Here is a 24,189-nt window from a genome sequence, read left to right as displayed (position 1 = left end):
AATGAATATCTGAATCTTGGTCAGCTAGAAAAAAATGATTTATGCTACAATCCCAATCCGTGCCCAATATAGAGAAATGTTAAGAATCTGAATCCAATTCTTAATAAACATTTTTATTTAAATTGTTGAATTCCAAATTCTATCCCTCCCTTCTTCCCTTCCCCCCCCCTCCCTGAGGCGGTGAGCAATCAGATATAAGTTATACATGTGCAATTATGTAAAACATTACCATATTAATAATGTTGCATAAGAAGACAGATAAAAAAATGAAAGAAAGTAAAAAATAGCATGCTTCAGTCTGTGTTCAACCAATATCAGTTCTTTCTTTGGAGGTGGATAGTATGCTTGCTTCATCCTTAGTCCTTTGGGATGGTCTTGGATCATTGTATTGCTGAGGAATAGTTGTGATTCATAGTTCTTCATCAAACAATATTGTTGGTTCTGCTCACTTTACTATAGATTAGTTCATGTGTGTCTTTCCAGGCCTTTCTGAAACCATCCTGCTGCTTGTCATTTCTTATAGCACAATAATATACCACAGCTTGTTCAGCCATTCCCCAATTGATAGGCATCCCTTTGATTTCCAATTCTTAGCCACAACAAAAAGAGCTGCTATAAATATTTTTGTACAAATACATCCTTTTCTCTTTTTTTTTCTTTTGGATGTCTTTGGGATATAAACCTGGTATTGCTGGATTCAAAGGGTATGCATAATTTTACCCTTTGGGCATATAAACTAAATTCTTAAGATGTAAGGTCAGAAACTTTAGATAAATAAAATCAGAATCCAAAAAGTGCTTCCTTACCTGGAGGTGAATACCACTGACTGTTGACCTCTCAACTGGGAGAAGATGGATTAAAGAAAAGGCCACAAACCTGATCAGGTGCCAGAAGAAAAAGTATGGAACTTCATAAGCCATTAGGATTTGTCTTTTGTGGACAGTTCTGACTATCAGAGCACTCACACAAAAGACAGAGACATAGTCCTGTTGAGCCCTGCTTACAAGGCAAGGCTCTTATAGGCCAGCCTAAAGGACAGTGTGAAAGAATCCAATCAGAACTACCTGGAATCAAGTTTCAAGTGTTAAAAACCCTTCCTAGATGCCTGCCCAAAGCTTTGCTTCCCAACATGACTGTATCAAGCCAATTACCCTGATGCCTAAGGGGGGGGGGGGGGAGAAAAATAAACAAACAGACCACACATGGAATTACCACACAATCAGACCCTACTGGTATTACCTATGCCTCACAGAGTTGTGAAGAACATGCTTAGCAAAACATCATTGTTATTGTTCAGCTATGTCCAACTCTTCATGACCTCATTTGGGGTTTTCTTGGCAAAGATAGTGGAGTGGTTTGCTATTTCCTTCTCCAGCTCATTTTATAGATGAGTAAACTGAGGGAAACAAGGTTAAGTGACTTGCTCAGGGCCACACAGTTATTAAGTGACTGAGGCCAGATTTGAATTTAAAAAGTTGAATCTTCCTGACTTCAGGCATAGCACTTTACCCACTGCACAACCTATTTACCCCCATGTAAACTGTTAAGTACTACAGTAAAGATGAATGATTATAATTATTATTATAGGAGAAAATTCTATATACTATGGCTTCAGTCTTTGATATGGGTACGACAGTCTTTGACATGAATATTTGATAGGACACAGAGTATGTCTTATAAGTACATATTCCAAAGTACCCAAATGCTATGCCATGACTTTATTTAAATGACAAATAACTGATTGTATGTACAAAAAATAATTACAATGCTCATAATTGACTTTTCACTATCCAGGCAGACTTGATATTGAAAATTGTTCAGTTGTTTGGTTGTATCCAACTCTTTGTGATCCCATTCAGAGTTTTCTTGGTAAAGATACTGGAGTAATTTGTCACTGCCATATCCAGCTCATTTTACAGATGAGGAAACTGAGGCAGAGTTAAGTGACTTTCTCAGGGTCCCACAGTTTATATCTGAGGTCACACTTGAACTCAGGTCTTCTTACTTTAGGCCCAGTACTCTATTCACTGTGCCATCTAGCTTCCCACTACTGAAAATGTGGACTGGTATATTTGGAAATACCGCAGAAGATTTTAGGTACTGTATAATACCAGACATGAGAAGAATGGACGCTAGAAGGCCTCATTCATGAGATTTGAAGGCCTCTGAAATTCACTGCAATCTAAGACTTTTTAAAACTGCTTCTATAGAGCAACTAAACTTTTTTATTCATATTTCACAAATACTTTTTATTATATTAATAAATATACTGTAATTCCAGGAAAGGAACCACAACCTCCTGAGGAACACAGATCCAAGAAGTTACATACCTGGCATTTTTATGCTGGAGATTCTTTTAAGACACGGTGTGAAAATTATACAGTATTTTAATAGAATAGGTTATGGTTCAGATATACAATAACATACAACTTTTAACGTATGAATGAAGTAAGATCAAAAGAGAATTAAGTCTACACTGAACATATGTGGAAAAAGATATTTAATTGTAAAATAGAAAAGTAGACCAGAGTACAGTTTTAAGGGTAATTTCTTTCTTATACAGTATAGGTTATCTAGAGGATTTTTAGGTTTAGATAAACATTTTCATAAAGCAGTGAAACAGAAAAGCAAAGCAAGAAAAAAAGGCCTGAACTTATGTTTTACCAAAAAAACCCAAAAGTGAACAATAAAGTCAAAATTTAATCATTTGCCTATCATGGAATTTAACAATTTTATGATAGAGCAAGTCACAGCACAGACAACTTGCTTTTATAATAAAAAGCAATAATTCTAGACAACAGTGGCATCAATGAAGTATGAAAAGTTCTTGTCCTACATCCAAAAGCAAATGTTTTTCATGAGAACAGCCAAGGCAACATTTGGCTCTTCTAGTTTCCTGGGGGGAAATGAGTCCTTGAGAATATTTCAGAAACCCACCTGTGTTGAGCTTTCCAAAAACATTATCCTACAATCCAGTGCCTGGAAATGTTTTCATGTGGAAGTCATGATAGAAGGCACTGAGTACAAAGTTTCAAGTCCCCTATGTGAAATTTTAAAAGAGAGTACATACAGAGTTTGCAAATTTAAGTTACATTGCAAACTGCTACTTCCAAGAACACTGTCATTCCAATATAACCAGCTGCTAGCTTACTTAATTTCAATGACCTATGGACTAAAAGTTTTTTCTTCCTAATAACTTTCATCATCTTTGCAAAAAAAAAAATACCTATGCAAGTGATGTACTTTGAAATTATAAAAACATGCAGAATATGTACAAACTGAAAATTTAAAAAATATTTGCTTCATATACAGGTAAATCTACTCAGATATAGCTGAAGTTAAACAAATATAAAAGTTTCACTTTCTAAAAAATGTTTTCAGATAATCTGAGACAACTACTTAAAGCTATACAAAGATTTCCTTAGAGAAATCTACTTTAGGTAGAGGCCTAGTTGATACCTATAGAAATAATTCCAGAATCAGTCCACCACATAATTATTATGCATATATTTGGTCTAATCAACAAGGATCACCCTTAAAACTGTTCTGCTTCTGAGAAATTAAGATTCATACTAAAATCAAAAGGAATTCACAAAAACAGTGGCTTATTATGTTTCTGGATCTCTTCAACCATCTTTTATCAACTCATTTTGGAACTGTAAAAAAAAAAAAAAACCAAACCAACTATTTACAGAATTCAGTTTTAAATACTTTTCACACAACTCCTAAATTCATAGTTTATGTTACAAGAAAATTCAGAGCTCATGGCTTAAGTCCAATTATCAACCTGTAAGTCTCTTTTCTCTATGCTGGATTCCCATGACTGTACTTATATGGAGTATACAGTTCAAGATTGTACTCTTTCTTGACTCAAGGTAAAATCAAACTATATTGTCCATTTCAATTACACTGCTTCTTTGTTAGTCTGGAGACGAGTCATGGCCTCTAATTTCTGCCTATAGGCTTCTGCTTCCTGTTCTTTCTTTAGAAGTTGCTGCCGATATTTTTGTGCTTCTCTATTTGCTTCATCCAGCTGTTTCTGAAGTGCTTCTCTCTCCTAAAAAAAAAAAATCATCAATCTTTGTGCAAATGTTTAACATGTAAATGCAAAAGATCCAAAGCACCAGAAATAAATCTAAACCACCTAATCATTAGTGGATACAGTACGATGTACACCTTCACAGAGGATCTATTGTATGTACAGTGGCATGTACCAAAGTACATGCCAATTTTCAAATATGCTAGTTTCCAAAAAAGGGAAGAGAATAGAGTCTTCAAAGACAGTGAACTTGATTTTTATTTAGAGGAAAACTCCAGTATGGATCATTAAGGAAATGGCTAGTGAACGTCTAAATAGGGAACTAGTAATTACAAAGAGCCAACACAGGTTCAAGATCAATTCATTTCCTTTTTTGACAAGGTCATTAAACTTGTAGATGAGGGAGATGGTATAAATATAGTTTACTTACATATTAGTAAAACATGAATACATTAACTTAAACTATTCTTGTGGAGAAGATGGAAAGATGTAGAATACAGCATAATAAATTAGATGATTGGGGGCAGCTAGGTGGTGCAGTGGATAAAGCACCGGCCCTGGATTCAGAAGAACCTGAGTTCAAATCCAGCCTCAGACACTTGACACTTACTAGCTGTGTGACCCTGGGCAAGTCACTTAACCCTCACTGCCCCGCAAAACCAACCAAACAAACAAACAAACAAAAATAAAAATAAATTAGACGATTTAGAGCTGGTTTAATGGCTGTATTTAATAAGTCAGTTTGGCAGGAAGTCTCCAGTGGAATGTCCCAGAGATTTGTGTTTTGTCATTTGACATTTCAATGCCTTGGCTATAAGCTTGCTCACCAAGTTTTCAGAAGGGACAAAGCTAGGAAGGAAAAGCTAACACACTGGCTGATATGGTCAGGATCTAAAAAGTTCCTAACACACTAGAACATTGGGTTAAATCAAATATCATGAAATTTAATAGGGATAAGCATAAAATCTAAAGCTTGCATGCAAAAAAAAAAATTGACTTTAAAAGTACAAGATAGGGGAGGCATGCTTAGAAAGCAATTTTCCCGAAAGATCTAGGGATTTCAGTAGGCTGCAAACTCAATGGGAGCTAATAGTGTGCTGTAGCAGCCAAAAAAAAAAAAAATGACACCTTGGGCTTCTTTAAGAGAGTTATGGCTTCCAGAAACAAGGAAGTGACTATCCCCGTTGAATTTTGGCCTATTCAGACCACATCTGCAGGACTGTGGTCAAGTTCTTAGTGACACAATTTTAAAAGGCCACTGATAAACTGAAAACATTTGGAAGAGGGCAACCAAGATGATGAAGGGTCATGAGTCCATGTCATAGGAGTATCAATCGAAGGAGCTTGGGTTGTTTAGCCTGGAGAAGTCTCATATAGAATATAAAAGTGTGCTTGAGTATTAAGGTCTGTGATCTAGAAGAGGGAGTAGATTTATTCTATTTGGCCTCAGAAGGAAGAACCAGGAGCTATGAGCAGAAGACGGAAGAAACAAATTTAGGTTTAATGTCAGGAAAACCTTCCTAACAATTACAACTGGCCGAAATTGTAATGGGTTGCCTAGACAAGTGATGGGTTACCCCACACTCATTAGAGGTTTTCAAGCACAGAATTGATAACCATTTGGTAGGTCTGTTATACTGAAGAATTCCTTTTGGGTATGGATTCAACTAAATGGTCAGTAAGGACCCTTCTAACTCTTGAATTCCATGAATAATCGTGTGTGGGTGCCTATGTGGGGTATGTATGAGTGTTTGTGTACAAAGAATTGATACTAACTAAATGCAAAAATAATACCAGACCAGAATCTCAAAACTTATTCCACAGTACTCATAACACCTTGATTTAATATTGTCATTATAATTTTCTTTAATATAATATAAATCAATTAAAAAACAAGCTTGTTTATGAATATCTAAAAGCTCTCAAAGGACATTCACTCATAAACCTCATGTTATTTCATATCATCTCTAAGAAATATTTAGGGTAAAGATATTAACCTCAAAATAAAGGAATTTGAAACACGGAGAGAGTAAATAACTTCCCAAAGTCATTAAGTTAGGGACAAAGAAAATCCTTTATTACCGATGTCCTATTCAATGTTTTATATACCCTAAGCTATAATGCCTCCTCTCTACATTCAAAGGGAATTTTTAAAAAATTCAGATCAGATTGACAATATTCATTTAGAGAGAAAATTTTAAAATATTGCACTTCATCCTAAAATACCTCTGGGAAAGGTAGCTTACTGAATTAAATGGAATTGTGTTAAATAACAAATTCAATCAGTTAAAAAAAAAGATGTTTTTATTAGAAATAAAGATAAGGTAGATCATATAAATTGGCAATCTGTTATAACCACATATCTATAAAAACTATTCATTTGGCATCATTTCATACAAAGATAATTGATACACACTAGTTACAAAAGTAAAAGTACTCTGATACATACTATGTAGTAAAAGGGAAGAAAATAATTATTTTAATAATCAGGACCCTTCCATACTTCCACCTTGACTAACAATTTCTTTTCTGAAGAAATAAAGCAATCCCCTATCTTTGGCAGCTCATTTTCTTTCTCTAGGCCTCAGTTTCCTCATCTGCAAAATGAGGTTAGACCTGATGACCTCTAAGGTATCTTCCTACTCTAAATCGGAAGTTTAATGAGTAACTTCTATTCCAAAAGTTACTGATTCAGTTCAGTTAAACAACTGGGTTGATTAAATGACTAATGAATAATTAGTTCTTTCCAAAATAATAGATGTGACAAATCTCAAGCTACTTTGGCTGTTCTCTCCAGAATTTCTCCAGAACAATAAAATGGCCCAGCATGGGACTGTTAAAAGAAGCCAGAAAAATACCCTCTTTGTGATAAGGAGAAACAACATTTCTTGTTCATGTCTGTAATGATGAATATATTTGAGACTATTAGGAAATTAATGAAGGGATGAAGTGCAGAAAGAAACCAAAGACCACACCAAAGATCCTGTGCTAATCAACTATTATAAACAAATTCTGTTGTAAAAAGCAAAGGCTAAAGTATAGTAAAAACAGAATGAAAATTCTATCAAACTTCATTCCACAGCAATAGAAAACATCCAATGATAAAAAAGACTGAGTTTACTTGTGACCGCCCTGGTAAAACACACCGGGTAAAAGACTCCTTACTTCTATTTCTGCAGATTCCACCCGATTTTCTATAATTTCAATACATTGTCTCTTGACTGGTGGTTCTTCACTTATAACAGTTTCTTCAGCTATATCTGTTGCTGGTACTGTTAATACTGAAATGAAAGTAGTACATATTTGTTATTTTAGTACATAGTTGTTTATCACAATATTAGTAAAAATAAAATCCTTACAATTACTGACACATGCAACTTAAAAATATTTATTCACATATACAGAAACATGCTTCAAAATGCTGAATTACTGACTTCAGTTTTTACTCCCTAAACTTTCCTGCTCTAATTTACTACAATGTACTTATTAAAAATACAAGCTTTTTTGTTGTTAGAGGAAGGAAAAGAACTAGCCCCAAAACCAGGAAGATGTGGGTCCAAGTCCCGCTTCTGCAGTCAGTCAATAAGCATTTATTAAGCTATTACATGCCAGACGCTACAAAGTGCTGGGGATACAAAAAAAAAAGACAATCCTCGATCTCATCAGCCTAATTTGTGACCCAGGGCAACTCACTTAACCTCAGGGCCCCCAACAACTCTTGAAAACTGTCAGTTGCAGAAAAGAAACCAATTTGTATTGGCAGAGAAAGAGCCTCACCAAGCATGCTTCCTACACCAATGAAATCACAAGTCTGGCCTAAATAAATAAATCTACATCTAGAATCAGATCATTCTCCTGAAGAATATTTCATAAAATAGTCTAGGAAATTCATATCCAGCTATAGCCAACTCTCAGTTAACTGGTTGTCATCTATGGTCACAAAATGGACTTCTCCACCATCTGGCACACTTCTGGGTTGACTTTTCCCCACTGTCAACACATATTCATTGAAAGCAAGAAAATGTTAACATTACCATACAGAAGATGTGATTAGGAAGTTAAAGCAGCAGAAAGAATTCTAGAGATTCAGGAAGCCCTAACTTCCTAGCTCGCCTCAGATACTTTTTATTAACTGGGTAAATCACTTAACTCTATCGGCCTTGGTTTCCTTAACTATAAAATGAGGAGAATAGTGCCTATTTCCTAAGGCTGTTGTGAGGATTAAATGAGGTAATATTTGTAATGCACTTTAAAAACCTTAAAAGGCTATGCAGAAATGTTAGCAATTATTAAATCCACTGTCGGGGAAAAAAAAAGAATACAATGCAAGACAAAACTCAAACACATGATTTTTGGAGCTATACCAAAGTTTCTCTCTTAATTAATGAGGACAATAAATAGAGAACTAACTTACCTTGTTGCCCATCTGGCATAGTGACAATGATGGGCTGACCTATTCCACTGGTTGGAATGGAGTGCAAATTACCAAGCTGAATTCCATCTGTAACTATTGTAATGACTTGCTGACCCCCAGAGCTAACAACTTGCTGGATTGCACCATCTACTGATTCTGCAGTCACCACCTCCTCAGTAGCCACTACTGGAGAAAGAATTCAAAAGTATGTCAATAAACATGTAAACATCAAAAACTTAGATAAAAAAATAAGCTTTTTTTTCAATTTCAGTGGTCTTCTTGCTATAACTTCTCCCTTTGTTTAGATTTACATGATGAATGTTGTTGACAAAAGTTTGTTCCCAAAGGCAAAATATACAAATCAATCCTTTTTTTAAGTATTAATAGCTGAGATCAGATTATGCTTTTGAGAAAACAAAAAACTTCGATTTAAAGAATAAAATAAAGCTAAAAAGCTTTCCCAAACCTCTCTGACAAAGTTTGCTCAATACTTCTCACCACAGGGCCTTCCTTATCACTAGCACTAAACTATTTTCTCACTCACAGCATGACTCCATCACATAAAGGTTGTGCCTCCCACCTCTGTGTCTGAGAACCTAATAAGCAGATTCAAATAAAGTATACAGAAGTCCGGTGACAGACTGCATGTTTGTCATTTGAAAAACAGCCTAGCTAAGTAAAGAGGCTTATTACCAGCTTGTCAAAAAGTCATGAAGGAGTTATGAACTTCATCGGGGGAAGGAATTTCTAAACCAATGGAATAATGGATCCTTAAAGTATTGAAGCCAATCAAAGAGCTAAGTCACAGGCACAGGGAAAAGGACTAAATCTGTGATTTCAAGGAAACGTCCAATTCAAGTGAACAACTTCTCTAATTTTTTTTTCTTCTCTGTAACTTTTAGTCTGTAAGAGTTGCCTAGAGCACGAAGAGGTTGTGTCTTGCCCAGAGTCAAATAGTTAGTATGTGGTCAGATGAAAGACTCGAACCCAGGTCTTCCTGGTTTTGAGACCAATTCTCTATCCACCATGACACACTACTCTCTTATATATGGAGTATATATTCTTTAGGACATTGAGTAGTCCTACTGATGATATCATTTCAGAAAGAAACTATAATGCCACAGATAGGAATTTTATTTTAGGTATATGAAAAGCAGTAGAAATACAACAATCGTATTATAAATAGTCAGAATTACCAAAAACAAAAACTCAAAACCTCATGATCAATTTGGTCAATTACTTCCAAAAGAAAACTATATGTTTAAAAACAAACAAAACCATTGTTACCAGCTTCACTTAAAAGAAATCAGCATGTAACATTGTTTCCAAATGGATTTTCTTTTTAAGTGTCATGGGGCAAGATAAGAGACAAAAGCTTGTGATAAACTGATGCAGAGCTGTTCTGCAAGATAAATTCCAAGTTGCTATTGTTTATAGCTGAACATCTTGGGTAATAATGGCTAGAGAATTTACTTCAGAAGGAGGTATCTCATATGCACTTCAAGAAAAAGAAAAGGCAAGGTACATTTCAACCTTGGTGTTCAAAGGAGACTTAGCCTGAAGCCTGCTACTACAGTATTAGACAACTGTCAAAATTTAACTCACAAAAGATAAAACTAAAACTATTGAGAGACTTTATTTTTTGAGTTCTCTAATTATTTGTTTGTCCTTTAAACTATAATTAAGCTTTATCACCAAGCAATTAAGAAAATATCAGGAAGAAATTCTTTTAAAAATAGAGTAATGAAATACAGGGCATGAGTGGCCAGTTGTAAAGCCACTGAGAAGCTACTGAGGTTTTCAAATACATTTATCGATGCTTTGATTTCTTTTACATGCATATGAAAAAGGAATTTCCACTTTAGTTGGTTACAGGAAGGAAATATTTTAGGACATAATATATTAGAAATTTCTGAGATCAGAAAACATACAAGGAACAATAAGCTTTCATCTTTGCAATTAGTTATACTACTGTTTTCAATGATTGCCATTAAAATGAATACAATTCTTGCCTTTCATCTAAAGATCTTTGTTCCTTTGTAAATTTCACTAAAAAGGAATTAGAAAAAAAAGTTATAGAATGTTTGTATAACAAATCAAAGTACTGCCTAGAAACAGAATAACAAATCAAAAATTTGAAAAGTATTTTTTAAAAGTTGAAAAATAACTTTGTATAAATAAATCAGAATTTTTAATTAAGGGCATGCCCCTCAATAGGGAAATAGTTGAATGAGTTGTAGTATATGACTGTGATAGAATACCTACTGTGCCATAAGAAATGACGAGCACGATGCTTTCAGAAAATCCTGTAAAGACTTAAATGAACTGATGCAAAGTGAAGTGAGCAGAACCAGAAGATCATCGTACATAGTAATAGCAATAATGTATGATGATCGTTCCAAAGGACTCATGATGGAAAAGACTCTCCAAATCCAGAAAAAAAAAAAAAAGGAACTGTGGAATATGGATGCTAATTGGTCCATACTATTTCTTTTATTTTTGGTGCTGCTGGTTTTCTTTTTTGAGGTTTTTCCTTTTTGCTCTAAGTCTTCTCTTATAACATGACTAATGCAGAAATATGTTTAATGTTATATTATGTGTGTGTGTGTGTGTGTATAACCTATATCAGATTACCTGCTGTCTAGGGGAGGGGGGGGAGGGAGGGAGAAAAATTTGAAATTAGAAATCTTATATAAACAAATGTTGAAAACTATCTCTACATGTAACTGGAAAATAATAAAATACTTTTATTTAAAAAAATAATAATGTATGATGATCAACTGTGAATTGACTTAGCAATTCTAAGCAATACAATGATCTAGGACAATTCCAAAAGACTTATGAGGAAAAATGCTATCCATTTCCAATAAAAGAAGTAATAGAATCTGAATGCAGATCAAAGCATACTTTTTAAACTTTATTTTTCTTGGGGTTTTTTTTTGCCTGTTTTCTTTTGCAATGTGGCTATTATAGAAATAAGTTTTGCTTGACCATGCTGTATAATCAATATCAAATTGCTTGTCTTCTCAAGGAGGGGGGTGGGGCAGGAGGGAGAGAGGGAACTTGAAACTCAACATTTTAAAAAACGAATGTTTATCAAACACTACATTACTAGTATCATTTACTACTGCATTTCCTGAGCTTAGCCTATTCCATTGATCTACCACTCTATTTTTTAGCCAGTACCAGATAGTTTTGATGACTGCCGCTTTATAGTAAAGCTCCAGGTTTGGTACCGCTAACCCACCTTCCTGTGAATTTTTTTTCATTATTTCCTTGGATATTCTTGATTTTTTGTTTTTCCAGATGAATTTTGTTATTATTTTTTCTAGCTCTATAAAATAATTTTTAGGTAGTCTGATTGGTATGGCACTGAACAAGTAAATTAATTTAGGCAGTATTGTCATTTTTACTATATTAGCTCTGCCTATCCATGAGCAATTGATATCTTTCCAATTATTTAGATCTGATTTGATTTGTGTGAAGAGTGTTTGGTAGTTGTATTCATAGAGTTCCTGGGTTTGTCTTGGCAAGTAGATTCCCAAGTATTTTATATTATCTACCATTACTTTAAATGGAATTTCTCTTTCTGTCTCTTGCTGCTGGACTTTGTTGGTCATGTATAGAAATGCTAATGATTTATGTGGACTTATTTTATATCCTGCTACTTTGCTAAAGTTGTTAATTGTTTCAAGTAATTTTTGAGCTGATTCTCTAGGATTCTTTAAGTATACCATCATATCATCTGCAAAGAGTGATAGTTTTGTTTCCTCCTTGCCTATTCTAATTCCTTTAATTCCTTTTTCTTCTCTGATTGCTAACTCCAGCTTCTGGGATAGGAACTCAGTATTTGACAAAAACTGCTGGGAAAACTGGAAGATAGTACGGCAGAAATTAGGCATAGACCAACATCTTACACCTTATACTAAAATAAGGTCAAAATGGATACACGATTTAGACATAAGAGGTAATACCACAGGTAAATTAGGAGAGAAAGGAATAGTCTACCTATCAGATCTTTGGAAAGGAAAACAGTTTATGACCAAACAAGAAATAGAGTATATTATAAGATGCAAAATGGATGATTTTGATTACATTAAATTAAAAAAATTTTTGTACAAACAGAAGCAATGCATCCAAAATTAGAAGGGAGACAGAAAGCTGGAAACAATTTTTATGGCCAGTACTTCTGATAAAGGCCTCATCTCTAAAATATATAGGGAACTAAATCAAATTTATAGGAATCCAAGTCATTCCCCAATTGAGAAATGGTCAAAGGATATGAACAGGCAGTTTTCTGATGAAGAAATCAAAGTTATCTATTCCCATATGAAAAAATGCTCTAAATCACTACTGATTAGAGAAATGCAAATGAAAACAACTCTGAGGTACCACCTGACACCTATCAGATTGGCTAAAATGACAAAAAAGGAAAATAATAAATGTTGGAGAAGCTGTGGGAAAATTGGAACACTAATGCATTGTTGGTGGAGCTGTGAACTGATCCAACCATTCTGGAGAGCAATTTGGAATTATGCCCAAAGGGTGATAAAGCTGTGCATACCCTTTGACCCAGCAATACCACTTTTGGGTCTTTTTCCCAAAGAAATCATGGAAAGGGGAAAGGGACCCACATGTACAAAAATATTTATAGCTGCTCTTTACGTGGTGGCAAGGAATTGGAAGTTGAGGGGATGCCCATCAATTGGGGAATGGCTGGACAAGTTGTGGTATATGAATACAATCGAATACTATTGTGCTGTAAGAAACGATGAGCAGGAGGAGTTCAGAGCAACCTGGAGGGTCTTGCCTGGGCTAATGATGAGTGAGATGAGCAGAACCAGAAGAACATTGTACACAGTATCATCAACATTGAGTGTTGATCTACTGTGATGGACTATATTCTTCTCACCAATGCAATGGTACAGAAGAGTTCCAGGGAATTCATGATAGAAGAGGATCTCTAAATCCAAGGGAAAAAAAAAGAACTGCGGAGTATAGATGCTGAATGAACCATACTATTTCTTTTGTTTTTGGTGCTGATGTTTTTTCTATTTTGAGGATTTTCATCATTGCTCTGATTCTTCTCTTATAACATGACTAATGCAGAAACAGGATTAATGTTATTATGTGTATGTGTATGTGTGTGCGTGTGTGTATATATATATATATATATAAAAACCTATATCAGATTACCCGATGTCTAGGGGAGTGGGGAGAGAGAGGAAGGGAGAAAAATCTGAAATTGGAAAGCCTGTATAAACAAAAGTTGAGAACTATCTTTACATGTAACGGGAAAAAAATAAAATACTTTATTAATTAAAAAAAAACCCCGAATGTTAAAAATTTTCATATGTAATTGAGAAATAAAACAAAATTAGAGAGAGAAATAAATAGAGAGCCCTTTTATGGGTTGGGTCCCCCCCCCCGGGGGGGAGGCGGGGTTCAAAGTAAAGTCACAAAGTGAAAAAAAGTCTAAGAACATAAATATTCACTGGTCTATAAAGCCAAACATAGCCCATAACTAAACTACAGAAACTAGATAGATAGATAGATAGATAGATAGATAGATAGATAGATAGATAGATAGATAACCTCTGAAACCTGGTATCCCTCATTAAAATATAAGTCCCATGAGAGTAAGGATTGTTTCATTCTTTGTACTGTCTCTCCAGCACTAATAGATGATTAATAAATACTTGTTAATTAACTGCTTATCCACAAGACCGATAAAAGATTTGAAGTAAAAGCCACAAAACTAAAACAATGATTACCAAGAAAGAAGGAAAATTGTGTCTTTAAAATACTGTCAAAAATGAAAAATACCACAAAAGTACCTTTGCACTATAAAGTATTAGCTACATGTTTATTAAGCTTGCTTATTAAGAAAAAAAATACAGTTGAAAGCATGTTAAGGAATCTGTCGAGAAAAAGTCAATGGCAAGCATTCATTTTCTAATGAGAGTTCTGAATTAATTCTCTAAACTTAAAAGGCAGGGGAGAAGAAGAACTGTTTGTAGTCACTTTTACAATAAGTGATAAAAGCCAATAAGAGAAGAATTTAAACAAGATGGTTTGGTAATTCAAAAAAGATGTATACTGTCTCTGGAAAGCATTTAAATTTTAGTAGTGATTGCTAATAAAATGGGAATACATAACACTTCAAATTAGATAAAACCACACTGTACAAGTCCAGAGCTGAAAGGCTTTCCAGCTTTCTCCACATTGCTCCTATCCATGTTCAAAACTCTTTCCTACTACTCATTCCCACTAGAAATAGAGAGTATTACCTCTCACACTATAACAAAACATTAGGCCAGAGCAAAGCATATTAAGTGCCATAAAGTTTCTGAGACGTGATGATAATGAAAGTATTCATCATTTTAAAAGGTCCTATTTCTAAACCATGGCAAAGAAAGATGCTAGGTCTATCAAACAGCTAAAATAAACACAGTAGATGACAATATAAATAATTAGTGAAAGCAGGATTTGTTAGAGAAACTTATAATTCAGGTGATTAGCATGAGAATTGATTTCATAATATTAAAAGCTTTTCTAAACTTCCATTCTTTATTCATTTCAAGTCCAAAAGAGAATTGCTACTTTCCACTTACCTTCCTGAGCCCTCTGCTCCAGCCAAAATGATTTAGTCATTGTCCCTGTAACCTACTTTGTACTCTCCTTTCATATATTTTGAGAGGAAGTGAAGAAAAACATTTTTCCTGAATAAACACATAAACACACAGACACACACTCAAACACATTTCCCTGGTTAGAACAATTAACTGCTGTTGCTAATGAGGTCTCCCCTCAGTATGACATGTTTTATCCCAGACAGAGTTGCCATCTGCTTGCTACTAACTGTGAGAGGTAACAACTAGTTAATGCTCACTCCTCCCCAAGTACCTTTTACTTTTCTCTCCTTACTTCTGTTTCTTTTTCACATCTTCCAAACCCAGATTAAAATACAAGGCTTCAGAGCTCCCAAGGTGTACACTGAATCCTGCTGTATATACTGGGGGAGGGAATCCACCAAAGGCATTTGAACCTCTAACTAGAAAGAAAATCCTATATATAAATTTTAGTAATTTGTGCTTAGTCATTTGCAAATCACCTTCCTCTTTCACAAATATAATCTTAAAATCTTATAAGTCTTTCTAAGCAGTACTTTTCAGAATTTTAAAACATGTTAGGTTTCTATTACAGTTAACTTTGCCAGGAACTACTATTCTTTAGTTAATCATTGTGATAACTGACAAGATTAATTAGAATTGCTGAGATGCCACTGGACCAAGGAATATATCCTAATAACTTCATAATCTATCCTTTATAGAAAAAAATTGAGGGAAAATATGCAAATAACAATGTTATCAATGATATCTTTCACCACAAAACTACAAATAGAGCATCATCCTAAGGTATTCTCCAATATCTCCAACTGCATAAGCAACAAGAATTCAAATAAATCAAATGGATCCATGAGATCATCTATTTGAATGATCCCTTCTGTTATGGACACTGTCTCTATTATCTATCTTATCTTTGACAACTTTTATCTATGTCCTACAAGTACAGCACAGAGGGACTATTTAATATATTAGTGGCCTTCCTCACTTCCTCCTAACATAATGAAAATGACAGAGCCATACTTTGGCTGTGCAGTGGTTACACTTGGCCCTTATCACATGATCAGCCCAACTTCTCTTTCAATCATACATACATTTCCTTCACTTCAGCACTTCTTTACAAAGTTCCCAATTTATCATACGTTGCACTTTACTCACACTCACCACCTGCTTCTTAATTGATTTCCCTCTATGTGAAATTCACTTTCACTTCATCAGAGACTATTGCACTCCTTATTTCATACATATGTTCCATGTGTCCATATAACACCAGTACTCGGCCTTTTGGTAATAAAAAGATGGGCTTTGTTCCTGGGAGAAATTCTGAAGTCATTAAAAGAGCTTTGACATTTCCTGAAGGTAATTCATTCTGCTCTTCCCCAGTTTAATTTTGTGCCAAATTCTTTGTCCATTTGTCCTGTCTTTCCCAAAGATATATACTGATGAGAAAATTCAATAGATTGTCCACCCAACTACATTGTCATAATCTGGACAGAAGACAGTCTTCATTTGATTTTCCTATGTAGATGTCAGTCCAAACTTTTGAGTAGTTATATCTCTTTCCTATGAGGCTCTGTTCCCAGGCTTGATGAAACCAGCACAATGCCATCTGTAAACAGGATGATGATGCAGCATATCAGGAATCCCTGGGTTCAAATACTACCTGAGATACTTACTAGCTGTGTGATCTAGAGCAAGTTACTTTAATCACTCTGTACTTAAGTTTCCTTATCAATAAAGTAATAAGATTGAACTCAATGACCTTTTCTTGTATCTTCTGGCTTGAAATCTATGGTCTTGTAACCATCCATAGGGAATCCTTCTTCTGTGCTCTGGATCTTTTCCATCACATAGGCAAACACTTTTGGTGGGTATACATTTAATGCCTGCCATGATGTTTATGATCAGAAAGTCACTAAACGGGGGCAGCTAGGTGGTGCAGTGGATAAAGCACTGGCCCTGGATTATTCATGAAGACCTGAGTTCAAATCTGGCCTCAGACACTTGACACTTACTAGCTGTGTGACTCTAAGCAAGTCACTTAACCTTCATTGCCCGGCAAAAAATAAAAAAAGTCACTAAACAAGTTCATCTCTGCTATTATATGTTGCTGGGAATAGCTAATGATTTTGATGGATGGGAAAAACTCTTAGAAAAAGTCTTTAACTTGGTGCTTTGCTCTACTGAATACAAAGCTTTTTGGTTGTTTTTTTAAATAATGAACAAACAATTAGCATAGCAGGATCTTCTATCTTGAACATCTTTCAGTTAACTGTATGATAGCAGAGATGTGATCCACTAAAGAATACTGCTTATAAAAACTAGCCTGTCCTCATTGAGAATGCTGTGCTCTTGGGCAGCTAGGTGGCACAGTGGATAGAGCACCGGCCCTGGAGTCAGGAGGACCTGAGTTCAAATCTGACCTCAGACACTTGACACTTACTAGCTGTGTGACCCTGAGCAAGTCACTTAACCCCAAATGCCTCACCAGAAAGGAAGGAAGGAAGGAAGGAAGGAAGGAAGGAAGGAAGGAAGGAAGGAAGGAAGGAAGGAAGGAAGGAAGGAAGGAAGGAAGGAAGGAAGGAAGGAAGGAAGGAAGGAAGGAAGGAAGGAAGGAAGGAAGGAAGGAAGGAAGGAAGGAAGGAAGGAAGGAAAAGGAAGAAAAGAAAAGAAAAGAAAAGAAAAGAAAAGAAAAGAAAAGAAAAGAAAAGAAAAGAAAAGAAAAGAAAAGAAAAGAAAAGAAAGGGAATGCTGTGCTCTTAATACATGTGTAGATAATGCTAATAAAAAATTTTTATATATTGGAAAAGACACAAATAGGTCAGTAGTTGTCAATGTCCCGTCAGGTAAAGTTTTTCATTATTATTAATAATGTCCAAGTTTTTTTCTCACTCCTTTGGATATTCTCTCATATACATATATAATATACAGACATATATGTCAATCCCTCACTGCCCTTAAAATTGTGTTACCTTTAACACAGATCTCTACTCTGTACTATTGATCTAATCTGGTTGTTTTTCCCATTTTTGTTCTCCTAGTCTAATTTCTACCTCTTCTATAGGCACATTTGAGATTATGATGTTACATTCCAGGTGCAGTAGCTCTATTACTTTGATGGTAAAAACAATTCATCACAAAAATCTTTGAAAATCTTTTCCATTTTTTTCTGTTCATTATCCTCCATCTTCATCCTTAAATGTCCTTGGGAATACTTTGCTTAAATGGTTTTCTAACCAAGTTTTTCTAAACTTGGTTTTACTTTTCATTGTTTCTCTGCTTTGTATAACAAAACCCCTCATAATCTCCCATCATCCTTCTTCACAAGGTTTTAGAAATGAGTTTATAGTCTAAAAAAGAATTGTCTCTGGCTATCATCTCTCTCCATTTGACAAGTCAAGACTAAAGTGATTTTTAGGCTCTTTTGGTCTCCTTCATATGGCAACTGACTTTCATCAGTTAAACTTCCATAAGAAATTATTATAATCAGTGTTGATATCTTTGCTACTATCTATTACCCATTGATTATTTTCAATATTTATTTGCTTCAATTGCATGAAATCAACAAGAAGGGAGTCTACTACAACCCAAGTGACAAACAGGAATGAGGAACAATATCAAAGGAAGTTTCAAATGTCAATGGGGAGAAAGGAGTGATGTTGAGAAAAGATCACAGTGTAGCAGGAGCATACACTGGTACTGAGCAAGAGCACCGAGCTAAGTAAGAGAGTGACAAATGGGTACTGGAAAGTATATTAAGTGCTATTAGATGATACTAAACATTGTACCAAATAGCTTCCAGGTAGTCAACAGAAGAGAATTGTAATTTAAATTTTAGTTTTGAAATTTCAACACCTTTCTAGAGTTAAAAAGCATATATTCCCAGAGCCTAAAAGAAATAGGATGGAATAAAAAGGAAAACAAACAAATGAAATATATATACTCTTCTCATGTAGTCCAACTTTGTTTATATTTCACAGTAATCTGAGTCTGTGAGAAACCTTGGAATGTAATTACTTCAACCCTCACCTTCTGTTTCCACAATGATGGTGAGTGAGCAGTGGTGGGAAAGGGACATAGGGCAAAGATAATTCAATTTTGTCAACTGACTAAAATCATTAATTTCACCAATTCCACAGTAAATATGTGATATTTGCCCACCAATCACATATACCACTGGAGAAAAGCATGTGCATAATAGCCTTCTTGCTGTAAATGAAGCCAGAAAACAAAGAGTTTATAGCTAAATGAGAGAATAGCATACAGTCTCTCCTTAAGAGGCAGATAAAGGAACTAATCACATCATACGCTCAAAGAGAACAGATATTTGGCCATCTCACCTTGTAGACTACCATGAAGGTAATCATAGTTTGCAGGCCAAAATCTACAGCAGAAGATGAAGAAGTTGAGAAATTCTATTCAGAACTTAAGATCTTCCAAATGAAGTCGATGTTAACCTTGACACTGGAAAATTAAAATGCAAAGGTGGACACAGAGGAGGTGGGTATTTGCAAAAAATAAGAGGCCAAAGGCTTGTAGGCTATTCAGAATCTTCATGCCTGTTTATCATGAATATTTTCTTCAAAAAGTATTGGGTATAGTAAACATTTGACATCACCAAAATAAATAAATAAACCCCCAAACTGACTAAGTCTTGAAAGGAAATAACTAGTTATCAATATAGGAGTCATTTTAAGCTCTCAGAAAGGAATTGCATTACTCAAATATTTATTAAGAACCTAAAAAATGCAAGATACTAGGGAGTACAAAATACAAAAATTAGAGTCCCTACACACAAGATTACTATTGAAGGGTTACAATATGTACACAAATAAGTACAGTACAAGGAAAAGTAAGGCAACTGGGGGAACAAAAAAGGCTTCATGGAAGAGGTAGTTTTGCCTAAACGGAACATTAAAGGAAGACAAGTATTCTAAAAGGTGAAGATGGAGATGGAGGGCATTTCAGGCATGGACAATGGCTTATAAGAATGTACAAAGACAGGAGATGAAGTGTCAAGTTCAGGGAACATCTAATAGTTCAGTTTGACTGAAATGGGGGGATCATGCAAGGGAAGTATATGAAATAATAAGGATCAAAATTAAAGAAAAGATAAAAATGAAGACACATTATACAACTACAGAAGCCCCAACATGACCTATCTTCAATAAGTTGTTGACTTCTAAAGAATGGAAAATGGAAAAAAAGTGAACACAATGACTGCAACATCATTTCTTTGAGAAGCTTAACTGATGCAATGAGGAGGTCAAAAGAGCCCAGAAACCACCTTACCCAGGAAACACTTGATCTCCTTGCCAAGAGCAGAGACATGGCAGCCAAGGGCAATACCAGGTTAGAGTACAAGCTCATTTGCAAAATGACGGAAGATGACGACCAGTGTTGCCTCACAAAACAGCGAAAGACAGTTGAGGAGGAAACGTGCCTGTAGGGAGCTTGGCATGAGACCCAGCTAAGCCAGATCATCCGGAGAACATGTGTAGATGACACTGGAAGAAGGACAACAAATAGAAATGAAATGGAACAGATCTGCTAGCATTTCTATGGTGATCTAGTCTCATCAACAATGAAAATGGAACCACTGCATCTGTACTCCACCATTAAGTACCAATGGCATTTGAAAAGATGAAGTCAGTCTGTTTGCTACTTTGCTATAACCCATGTGACTATGGGCAAGTTATTTCACCCCACTCTGACTCAGTTTCTCATTTGCAAAATGAAGGAGTTAGACCAGATTACTTCTTAGGTACCTATAGTTCTAAATCTATTATCCTATGATTTTGTGAAAAACTTAATAAACAAGATCAAATACATGCATAAGAAATTCATGATGGTGATAATAACATTTTAAGGGTACTCAGATATCATTCTTCAAGAGCTTTCAGAGAAGGAAAGACTTTAAAGAAATAAAAAGTCATGGATGGTATTAATAGTAGCTAGCATTTATTATCCTTCCCTCAAAAAGTGACTGAAAAGACATCAGCAACTACTGATGCATGTATTACTTTCTCATTTTTATAAATGAAGAGCATACCAGGAAAACGCAAGTTATAATACATAACAATGATCTGTAGGTGGGAAGTAGTATAAAAAAATCAATAAGGACAGGCATGGACAGAAAAAGAAGTGGGCTAGTCATGGAGTGAAAGCAAGGGACAACAGAAGGACAAACCAAATTTTATTAGCTGGCATCTGTGACATTATTAAAAGAGCCAGAGGAACATCTCTAGAACATGAGGTATATTCTCCACAGAAAATTTACAGAACAACACTGACAAGAATCTCACAGGATGGGAGAATTGAATGGTTTGCAAATTACACTAAAGAAAGGAAAACCCACATAAATGAGGTCACGGACCAACCAAACAAAAAACATTCATTAAACATCTATTCTGTGCCAGGTACTCAGTATATGAAGATAAGAATGAAACATTCTGTGGTCTCCTGGAGATCCCATTCTATTAGAAGAGATAGCACATATATGTATAAGTATATAAAAATATAAATAAAGATAATTTGGGGGGAGAGGGAGGCACTAGAAACTGGAGGAAATCAGAAAAATTTTCATGTAGGAGGCAGCATTTGAGCTGAGCTTTGACAGAAACTAGGAATTCTCAAAGTTTAAGGTAAGGAGGAAGTTCATCCCAGGCATTAAGGACAGGTCATACAAAGGCATGGAGCCAGGTGGAATGTTGTTTGTAAGGAACAGCAAGAAAGCTCCATTAAAACACTGAAGCTATATATTTGTGCATAACTCACTCTACTAAAATAGGGAAAGGAGTACAAGGTAGAATGAGAAAGCTAGGAAAAAGAGAAGAGAGCACTGGCATCAGCAGGACCATCTTAATTTTGCAGGCCAAATAGAATCACTATATCCACCTATATTAGCTAAAAACTACAGGAAAAATGGATTTTATGAATACAATTTGATAGTCTTAGGAAAACCAAAATAAAGTCCAAAAAGTTAATTCCAAGGACATAAAGAAGCATTTGTCAAGAAGTATAATCAAGTGAAAAATCAAACTGAACAGACTAAAACACTGATATATGAAACTGAAAAATTACGAAACAGAAGTAGAAGAATCTAATGATAAATAATAACTAAAGTAAAAACAATTTCGATAGTATTCTGAAATGTTTAATAATACAGTGTCAACAGGGCAGTTAAAAGCAAGAGAGTTTGGTGATTAAATATATATTAAGCAATCTTGACTAATTTTTCAAATACTCTCAAATATAATTATGATCTCATTGACTCAGAAGTTCCCTAAAACAATGAGGATAGGACAGCTAGGTGGCACAGTGGATAAAGCACTGGCCCTGAATTCAGGAAGACCTGAGTTCAAATCCCGCCTCAGACACTTGACACTTACTAGCTGTGTGACCCTAGGCAGGTCACTTAACCCTCATAGCCCAGCAAACAATAACAACAACAACAAACAATGAGGATAGCCACCCACCCATTTCTGTCCAAAAAGTTAATCATGGGATAGAGAGGAGAGAGTCCACCCAATATACCAGAGGCCTTCTTTGATTTCTCCCAATTATCAACAAGTAACAGTGGAGCTCTCTAACTTTCCATGTGTTTTCTCACTATCACAATCTGACCAACACATCTTCTCTCCTTCTTAGATAATTTCTTGATAATCTTTTACTCCTGTTCTTTTTTTTTTTGTAGCACTTCATTGGCTTTGTGTTTTGTTTTACAACCTTCTCATACTCACCACATGCCTCTTTGGTGTTCACTTTTAGCTCTTTGGAGGCCATGGTGTTTCCTGTCTCACTGCTATATAGTAACATCAGTAAAATATTAGTACGGAAATGAATTGCCTTTGCTTTCATGAGAAACCTGAGATCATGTGTAAGTATGTATGTATATTCATGTATTTGTGGATACACACACACACACACACACACACACACAAATAAGTGCTGAAATGGGAGCAATAGACATTCTTAAGTCCTTAAGTGACTACTGGTTTCTTCCAGGAGGCTCTGCAGTGTTCAAGGGCTTAATACAATCAGCATAATGCCTTCCACAAACAAGACCATCTGGTGAAAATCACCATTAATAATCACTCTTTGACCTGGATTCTACCTTATGTCTCCTTCATCACACCAGTAAATACCTCTGATGAATATAACTCATCCTGTTTTATGCCTCACCTGATATTCACTATCAGAGGATCCTGAACAGGGTTCAATAACATATTTTCCAGAGAATCTTTAATAATATTGACATATGGGTGAAAGGAGTCTTACTATAAAGGGGCTTTTAATGTTTTTTTTATCTAATCAAATGCTTTTTGTAATCAATAAACAATAAGCACAATTAGACCTTATGTTCTCCATATCTTAAATTTAACTGTGAAATGGTAAGGATGTGATCCGCTTTCAAATACTGCTTGGAAAAACCTCCTGTTCCTAACACCTTCATCAAGGATGTCTTAGATTCAGACAGAGCTGAATCTCACAAATTTTTACTTTGATACTTCACTTTTTGGTGAAGATGACCCTGGATTCTCACAGGATATGCATGTAGCTCTGACAAATTCTATCATGATGAAAAGGTTTCAACAATGGCTCCAGAATGAGTTGTTTTCCCAAGACCAATGTGCCTAACTATGGAAAGACACATCATCAGTAAGCTGGTCATCTGGTAACAAATTGTTTTGGTCATAGAAATGCTGAAAACAAACAAACAAACAATTTTAATGGCCCTCACTCCTGTGCAGCTCCCTTTCCTACAGTGCCAGTGGCAAAGTAGTGGAAAGAGTGCATACAGTACTAAGAATCACAGTTTTTAAACCATCAAACTTCAATCTGATTGTGTTGTTATTGCGCAGCTATTTCAGCTTTATCTGACTCTTTGTGACACTATTTGGGATTTTCTTGGCAAAGATACTGAAATGATTTACCATTTCCTTCTTCAACTCATTTCTCTATTTATTTGCAGATGAGGAAACTGGAGTAAACAGGATTAAGCAACTTGCCCAGCTATCAACTGTCTGAGACCAGATTTGAACTCACAAAGATGAGTCTTCCTGATTCCAGGCCCAGTGCTCTATCCATTGTGCCACTTATATGACAAC

The 24,189-nt window shown here is 35.3% G+C and overlaps 1 protein-coding gene across 8 annotated transcripts in view; it reads right to left on the bottom strand.

Annotated features, from left to right (window-relative positions):
- Positions 1-1,930: 1,930 nt before the first annotated feature.
- Positions 1,931-24,189, bottom strand: part of GABPB1 (GA binding protein transcription factor subunit beta 1) — a 70,300-nt gene continuing 48,041 nt past the window's right edge. For 7 of the 8 annotated variants that reach the window (XM_043986411.1, XM_043986408.1, XM_043986407.1 and 4 more), the window contains 3 exons: positions 8,454-8,639; positions 7,205-7,320; positions 1,931-4,057 (listed from right to left, as the gene is read on the bottom strand). In XM_043986411.1, the coding sequence (XP_043842346.1) occupies positions 3,905-4,057; positions 7,205-7,320; positions 8,454-8,639 (455 nt within the window). In that variant the 3' untranslated portion in view covers positions 1,931-3,904. Of the gene's footprint in view, positions 4,058-7,204; positions 7,321-8,453; positions 8,640-20,371; positions 20,587-24,189 lie in introns of those variants that run through there. The other variant, XM_043986414.1, reaches the window with a different exon arrangement.

The sequence above is a fragment of the Dromiciops gliroides genome, chromosome 2 (assembly GCF_019393635.1).
Source record: "Dromiciops gliroides isolate mDroGli1 chromosome 2, mDroGli1.pri, whole genome shotgun sequence".
NCBI lineage: Eukaryota > Metazoa > Chordata > Mammalia > Microbiotheria > Microbiotheriidae > Dromiciops > Dromiciops gliroides.
Note: the sequence above shows the minus strand (reverse complement) of the source record. Positions and strands in the feature narration are given on the sequence as shown.